The 8,455-nt window shown below is 49.1% G+C and overlaps 1 protein-coding gene across 4 annotated transcripts in view; it reads right to left on the reverse strand.

Annotated features, from left to right (window-relative positions):
- Positions 1–6,098, reverse strand: part of Nrx-1 (neurexin 1) — a 381,802-nt gene extending 375,704 nt beyond the window's left edge. For 3 of the 4 annotated variants that reach the window (XM_076433098.1, XM_076433096.1, XM_076433095.1), the window contains exon 1: positions 3,215–6,098. In XM_076433098.1, coding sequence (XP_076289213.1) covers positions 3,215–3,805 — 591 coding nt within the window. In that variant the 5' untranslated portion in view covers positions 3,806–6,098. The remainder of the gene's footprint in view (positions 1–3,214) is intronic. The other variant, XM_076433097.1, reaches the window with a different exon arrangement.
- Between the last annotated feature and the right edge of the window lie 2,357 nt (positions 6,099–8,455).

Raw genomic sequence — 8,455 nt, forward strand, 5'->3', positions numbered from 1 at the left:
CTTTGAATTGCACCTACCCACATTTCGCTATAAACACATAAAATTCTTAGTCCAATAAGAAAGAATACTAATTCTAAGAGAAAAATGATCGTTGGGTATTTTTTAAAAGTGTTGCAGCATTTTCTTCTGAATTCTGAGGGAATCCTGGTTTGAATTTCGGTCGAGTAAACCTCTGCGAAAAATGGCGCATTCGATGTTCAAGTCGGAGTTCATTTTGCATCAAGTTTTGTAGGGCGAAGACCATCGATGCATGGGTTCGGGTGCACCGTAGCTCGAATAATTCTTTGCCGCGAGCGTAATACTACCGACTGTAATAACCTGGTCAGAGTATTGTATAATTCAGGGTACGCGGCGTGGCAGAAGTGTATTACGGCGAAACCGGATAACGAAAGCGCAAAAAGGAGTTCCGTGAAAGGAAATCGGCCATTGTCCCTGCCAACTCTATATTTCGGGGGGATGGCCGGATGCCAAAAATGCATCCGCGTTTGTTCGTTATTACGCTGAACCATTCAAATTGTAAGAACGCCGCTCGTTTGCCACTCGCGAAGCATAACAGACGTATCTGCGGACGATTAGATACGAGGACAGCCCAGGAATCACTGTCTCGTCAAAGAGTCAGTCTCTGTACGCTGCCAACGAATCGTTGAAACGTGAATTTCATTTTCCGTGAGTTTCTTTCAATTAATGTAATACATATTGTATTTCCATGCGTAACAGGAAACAATGCTTTGCGGCAGATGTCTGCTTATTTTTCAATTAACCCCCCGCCGTGATTTTCCTCATTATTATAACGTCTGTTCTATCGATGAATGCGCCATTGTTTCGAAATAAATCTCGAAACAATGCTTCATTTGATTTAACGTTCAATCAAGCATTATTTTAATCGATCGTATTCATTCGTCGGCAACAAGAACGAACGTTATAAAACGCTTTCATAAAAATTCTGTTAACGGTACGAAAAATATTTGTTTTCTGTTTTAGGCGTATTGTATAACGAGAGTATTCTCTATTTCGAATTTGTGTCATCGTCCGCCGTTCAGAAAATGACTACGACATTATTTTACGAATTAAATTGCATCGAAATCAGCATCCAATTATGAGAAGCAACTTATCTGTAACCTGATTAATATACACGAACTCTGTTATTATTAATTCATACCAAATTGGTTACACGCGTTACTCGTTATTTCCGTGTGCTGATCAAATCATTAGCGTTATAATACGAAATTGTATTTTTATTTGCGTAGACGAACTACCGAATCGACTATTTATGCAATTGTTTATAATTGGACTGCTTTATGCACTTAATAGATAAATGTTAACGCTGTTATTTTCACTGTATGGAGGGCTGATTAAGAGTAGGAACAATTTCCTACTTCGTTTCTGCCAGTTGCTATTTGCATTTTGCGTAAAGATCCGCGGTCTAGTGATAATGCAGTGAGCTGGAACCTCTATTTAAATGTCGAAACAGGCAACAAGACATTCTCGGCAGGTTAATAAACGCGCACGATAATGGCGGGATGAAATTGGTTCAGACGATGATTAAGTACGAAATGCGCGAAGAATGGATGGGAACCGGCGAAAATATACTATGGGACGGGCGAATTCCCGGCCGATTCATTTAAATGTCAAACAGCGTTTGTCCCGCGATAGAAATTCGACGTTAATTTCCACGGCCGGGTGGATCCGAAAGAATAACGCGAGAAACAATCCCCGGCGTTTGACTGTGAGCCGGGCAAAGGGAGTGGCGGTAGTAATATCCGCAACGTCGCTCGGATCTATTGTTAAACAAAACTCGGTGTACAAAGGGGGCGAGAGCCGGAGAAGTGGAATTTTCAACGCGGAAGGGAACAAAACGCTTTTTGATACGTTCCCCCGCATTATAAAATGCCGAAATGGTGTCAGGCACCGTGCGTAACAATACGTCCCCGCGATGGCTGGCCCAGATTCACGCGAAACCAAGAAATTCCGGGGCTGAATATCCCTGTGCTTGTTATGAAATTCTTCCCTCAAGTTCCCAGCACACGTACATCCGCGTGCGAACACGCGTTCTTGGCAAATTTAGTCCTCTGCGCTGCAGTTTATTGCTTGTAAAAGTGCGAGCCGGAGACGGCTTAATTCGTTTACGAGCAAGACCTTTTTACGGGCCGAGAAAGTGAAAACGCCGCGTTTTCCAAGACCATTCTTCATTCTTATTTCACCCCCCTCGTAAACTGCCCAAATTAATCTAATAGTTAACGCTGTCACGCTTACGCTAGTGCTGTATCTCGGGCTTGAATTCGCGAGCCAGTTTTGAAGGCTGTTTTGACGCTTTCGCCATTGTTTTGAAGTTTTACTGGTTCCACTGAAACGTGTGAAAAATATCACGAATGTAAAATTGAAGAAGAATATTCTGATGTCCTCGCTACTCGATATTTTATTTATCACAGTCTAGTTGTGAATTTACTGAATTGCAGTCTACACGCTTGCAATCATATTAAACAAATTCATACTTTTCTGTAACAGAAGGAACGAAGATTTTTTTACCAAATTGCACTGAATATTGCGCGAACGTCACAAAGAGAGGTTCTCAATGGAGTGTTCAATAAACAGCCCTAAAAAAAATTCAACTTTTCCCCACAGCTCGTAGGTTCCGAATCAACGCTGTTAATATTGCCAACGCGAAAAAGGGCACGCGGTTTAATATATTCAAAAGGACGCGCATATTCATTTCGCCCGGGGCGAGTATAAAGTGGACGAGTCTGTCACCCTGTTGCACCCAGCCTGCGATAGCTGAGTGAGTCAGGAAGATAATCCACCCCCCCCCCCCAAGAAACTGTTTCCGGGGATCCGTGAATTGCGTGTACGATCGAGCGCCATAAAAACGAGGCTTCTCCCTTCCGAAAATCACGTACACGTACAGAACGCTAAAAATAAACCGACAATCCGTGGGTGACGCTACAACACCACTTTATCGTTTTCCATCGATTGGCTATTTCCCACGGTTTCGTGGTGTGTTGTTCGACGTACAAATTTGTTCGTCGAACGAGCCCGCCGGACAACAATACTCTCGATTTACGATCCCTTACTTCAATAGATAAAATGACCCAGACATCCAACACGTCACGTTCAATTCTTATTTCCGTTTTATGTTATCCTTGTACAGTTCTTCACTCTCGAGCAGCATTTACAAATTTTATTTGACCCCGAAAATCCAGCTCGATCAACCACCTACCTTGGCATCCCGGCTCTTCATCTCCTGCCTCTTGGGCACCGAGCTCTCCCCATCGGCGTACACAAGATTCCTGATGAACCCGTTGAACCTGGGCTCGAAGATCACGCTGGGCAGCGCGAGCAACGTTAGCTTGCTGTTATACCAGCTGGGCATGCCGCCCACATACACGTCCGAGTTCCCATTCAACTTCCCGAACTCGAACTCTTTTCCCCTGGACGTGGACACCGCGCTGACACCGTCAACAGTGAGCGTGGTGTTCTCATTACACCTGGTGATCTGCACCTTGTGCCAATGTCCGTCGCCTAGGTCATGGCCGACGGTGACGATCTGCGCACCACCGCCAAGGTTGTACCTGAGCCTGAGCGCGCTTTCGACCAGTTTCACCTCGAAGAAGTCGTACGTTCCTCCATCGTCCGTGTAGAGCAGGAGCCCGTTGCCCTGCTCGGTTTTAAACTCAAACTCAAGGGTACCATTCAAACCGGCGTTCCACTTGCGGAACTGCGCGTAGCTGGTCGCCGATCCTTCAAGAACGAAGGACAGGGCCACCTGACCGAGCAACACCACCAGCAGAGGCAGGATCGGGGAATGCATGGTTCGCTTGGTCCGGATCGCTGCTATATCCTGTGCATCAGATTGTCCAACGACGCGCGATCAACACCGGCAGAGCACTCTACTCTCGACTGGGGTGGTGTTGTCCAGGTTCTCCTCTTCCGTCACATCACACCCGTTAATCCCCGGGAATCACTGGACCGTCTCGATCATCTGCCTCCTAGTCTTCGAGCTAGAGCCTACCCGACCTAGCTCCCCGTTGCGTACCCCGCTCTACTATCTAGCTAGCCACGTTGCGCCGGCTACGCTCGCACGTGAGCACGCACGCGCGCAACGTCTCCGCTGCTTGCGTAGGCGACGGCTATGGAAAGAGAGAGTGACTCTACTCTCACAACTTCTCCGGGAAATCGGCTTTCGTCCCCCTCCCCTCTAACAATCGGAAACACCTATCCCGATCGAAAGAACCGTGGCTGAACTTGATGATAAGAAATCGATCGACAACAAGCTTCCTCGACGAGGTGGCTGGACAACACGTGACACACCTCGCACACCGTTGCCCTAATGCGCTCGGACCCGTAGACCTAGAGTATCACTGCACAAGCACGGTACACGCGGACTCGATCCTCTTCGCACTGCTCGGTCGACGAACTCACTCAAACTAATAGATGGCTGGTCTAATAGCAGCTGGGGACACCGATGATCGACTGAGTAACACGATTTTTCTGATCTTTCCAAGATGTTCGAGGGTAGACACCGATGATCGATTTCACGATTTCCGATATTCTTTTCAAGCTTGAAATACTAATTTATGATTTTTTATTTATGATCGATCTTCCAAGGTGTTCAAGGGTAGCAAAAGACATCGATGCTCGATTTTAGAATTTCTGCGGTTTCTTCGAACCTGTGTTTAACACGTTTCTGATTTTTCTAGTGTCCAGATTGGAATACCGATTTCAAATTGTTGAAGGGTTGGAAAAGCGAGCAATGCGTTTGTTGTGCTACCGTCACGTTCCGGCGAGGGACTCTAGCGGCAACCTAACCTGAGGCACCTCGAGGTGCCTCGTACCACGTCGGTGACACACTTTCTTCGTCTGTTCCGGCGATGTCGTCGTCTCCTCGAGTGTCTCCTCGAAGCTCCCCCTCTCTCTTTCTCTCTCTCTCTCTCTTTCTCTGTTCCTCGTCCCCTGATCCTCGATCCCCCGCAGCGATCCGTGAAGAGCTCACTCTCCGATTGCGGGTTAGCTGGATCCCGTCAGGGTCGCCAGCAGCCCCGGCGATAGAGGCTGTACTCGCGGCCTCGTCTGGTCCCTCATAAATTCGTCGTAGGGATCATCGGCGAGTTGTCTCGCTGGATGGAGAGCAGCTCCGGCGAGCGGCACGACCTCGACCTCCTAATACACGGTGACACGGGGAGCACTTTCACCACGCACGGTACGCGATCGACTCGCGTTTCTTCCCTTCCCCGATCGCTGTTGTATACACTGACAGAGGGTGGCGCGTGTACGTGTTCCTTGCGTGTGTGCGCGCGCGCTCGTGTGTGTGTGTGTGCGTCTCTCTGTTTCAGAGAGGAGTATGCGTGGGAGAGAGGAACGAGGCCAAACGGTGTTTCGAGCACGCGAACCCTCGCACCACGACACCACCGAAGAAGACGCCTGGCTGCCGCGACGGAGGGAAGCTCTCTCCGGGCTGTCCTCTTTCGAGAGGAAGAGAGCTGGTGCACAAGTTGTACACGTTCGAACAGACAGACGACGTTCGACCGTTATGGCGCGTGCACACGACACGAGAACCCAGCCCGGTGTTGGAGGACGTCGTCGACGAATTTCGTCGAACGTCACACGTCTCCTACGGTTCGCGTAAACCTCTGAACACCACCGAAAGAGGTTACTCCGCGTCGTCCATCCAGCGTACGTTTATTTCGCGATCGATCCGCCTCTCTAGGCTCGGCGTACGCCCCATTTTTTCAACCGACTCTCTGTCGAGTTCCACTGCACCTGAACTGTCGAGCAGCAGCCACCCGCGTCAACACCCGCGCGCGACTCCGTCAGGCTAGCTGCTGCTGCTGCTGCTGCTTGCCGACGACGACGAGGATGATGATCGGATTCTTTCCCCGGTGGACACGCACCGACTTCTACCAACCCCCACCGGTTATGCAGGAGACTGTCTCTCTGGCTACGTCCTGGGAAACGTAGCAGCGTGTGTCTGTTAACCGATTCCAGAGGTGGATCAACCCTCTCGACGGCTCCCGGCTTGATACTGGCCTGGCCAGAGGAGAACGCTCGGTCGAGACGGTCGGTCCGCTGGCCGACAACGTTCGTGCGACGCCCCCGGCACGACGCCGACGCCGACGCCGACGCCTCGCGCCGTTTCCAAGCGCAAGCGCTATCCTCGGTATACTTCGACGAGAACGAACACCGCCGCGCCGCGGATACCGAAGAGGGAACAGGAACGTTGATAGTCGAACGATTCGGAGGGAACAGCGCCGACTAGATAACCCGACCATCTCTCTCCCTCTCTGTTCTCTCTGTCTTGCTTTCGCTAGAGAAATGCAGTCGCGGTACCCGCGAGTAGAGATAGAATGCGAACTGGTCGACGCTCGCGAGATTGAACGAGAGGAACTCGCCAAGGGTGCACGCGAACCGCGTGGGCATCGCGCCGAAATATTGCTGGAAAAATATATTATTCGGATGGACCAGGTAAACTTTTTAGAAGTCGAGATTAATTCTAGAGATACTGTTCATTGTACGTCGTCGGATCGGAATACGCTAAATAGAATCATAAGGTGTTCACTTTAGGGGAAACTTCGTCAATGTTTCTATCCGCAGAGCGCCGATCAATGGTACAAAGAGCTAAAAATTCTAAGTACACCACTAATGCAGCTCGAAGTATGTTTAAAATTTATTGCGCGGCCGTTGTTCCGCTGTATCGACTTCTCGAGTGTATCCGAGGGGAGAAAGAGAGGAAGAGAGTTCTGATGCGTCGATGCCGAGCGTGCCTTAAATTCTTCTGTGCCGATATCGAGCTCAGAATACCTCGTATTCTGATCTCTGTCGCGGGAACTATCGTAACGTAAATTCTGGGTTTTGCCTCGAAGGTCCTTCAAACTCTCCTGGAGGAGAAAGATCACCCACAATAAAAACGTTATCGATACGCGAGACTGCGACGTGACATTTTAAACGCATTCTTCCCCGAACGACGTACATGCACACTATCTCGGGAAACCAATCGTCCGATATACTCGAAACTCTGCAAATACTCTCTCCGCGTGTCTCTTTATCGTTTAAACAACTTGGAATTCGAGGCTCTCAATTCCATCCATTTTTATATCTTTCATATCTTCTTTATGTTCTTTATACAGTGGCGACGATATTTTAGAAACTTTAATATTGTCGAAAAGAGCACCGTTTATCCTGACAATTTACTGTTAACAAAATACACCGAAGCATGGAGGTTTTCATTAGCAGGGGAAGGAGTCCACGCGTTAATAGGAACGGCGTAGTTATGGTCGGGCTTATGGCAATCCGGTGGCCGAAAACTGGCCGACTGACGAGGGGATGGTTGGAAATCCTCGATCGAGGAGTAGAATCGGGTCGGCCGAAATATACGGGTTAGACACGAGGTGGTAAAGTAGCGGCGTGAAGCGTCGAGGGGGGGAAAAAGGTGGCAGGCGGAAGAGGGAAAAGATGGTGGAGAGTAACACGGGCCAAAACGTTCGAATAAGAGTGGCTAGACAGAGGCAGAGGAGAACCGCAGAAGTACCGTACAAAGGTGGTTCCCGGGATGGTGGCCGAACACCGGCTAGAAGGATGGTAGGTGTCTGCTGGAAGGTGGAAAGCAACTGCACTACCACCAGCGCCGGACACTGCTGAGAAAGCATGGCAGAAGCCCGTGAAAAGCACCGATCCGCAAGAACGATACAACACGAACGGCCAAGATGGCTAACGTCGTTCCTGCCTCCTTCTTCCCTTCGTCTTCTCCCTCGAACCTATTTCTATCCACCCTTACCAAACCACCTCTCCTTCGCCGCACCCTTCTGTTCACTCTTCAGTCTTTTATGGCCGAGTAGTAGTGGCTTCAACCCTGGGGAAGAGGATCGGAGTGTTGAGTAAAGACTATTTGCCGAGACATCGTTGTCACTGGTCGTCAAGGATCGAGCGTCAATTAGGAGAGATCGACGCGAGCGCTAATTAATCGAACCGAACGGACTCGTCCTGCTTCGTCGAACTGGCTTATCGATGGATAACCAATTTCTCCGGGACTCCGAGGGGAGATGAAAAAGTTCGGTGACCACCTCTGGACGGTTTATGGGGTTTGTCGCTGACATTCGAGGGGATTTTCAGCTTGATTTTGAGGATCGGTGAAAAGGGATGCTACGATAAAATCCGCAGTCTAGTGATTATGCGTTCGAATGCTTTTGAAGGGATATGTCCCGAAAATTTTCAGTGAGAAGTCGACTCAAAAACCGATAACAAACATCTTTCTATAAATGATGTACCAGTTCTCGAAGCGGACGTCTTCTTTAGCAAACATATCCGATGAAAAAGATCTGGCCATCGAGTGTCTCGAGTGTATGTAAGAAAATAACGTTACACAGCATCAAACGACAAGATGGAACGAAGGAGATGTAATCCCTTGGGGATGGAACTTGACAAAGGACCACCCGAAGGGAGAGAAGAGTCGCCGACGTCGAACAAT

This window comes from Lasioglossum baleicum, chromosome 11 (assembly GCF_051020765.1).
Source record: "Lasioglossum baleicum chromosome 11, iyLasBale1, whole genome shotgun sequence".
NCBI classification, from domain to species: domain Eukaryota; kingdom Metazoa; phylum Arthropoda; class Insecta; order Hymenoptera; family Halictidae; genus Lasioglossum; species Lasioglossum baleicum.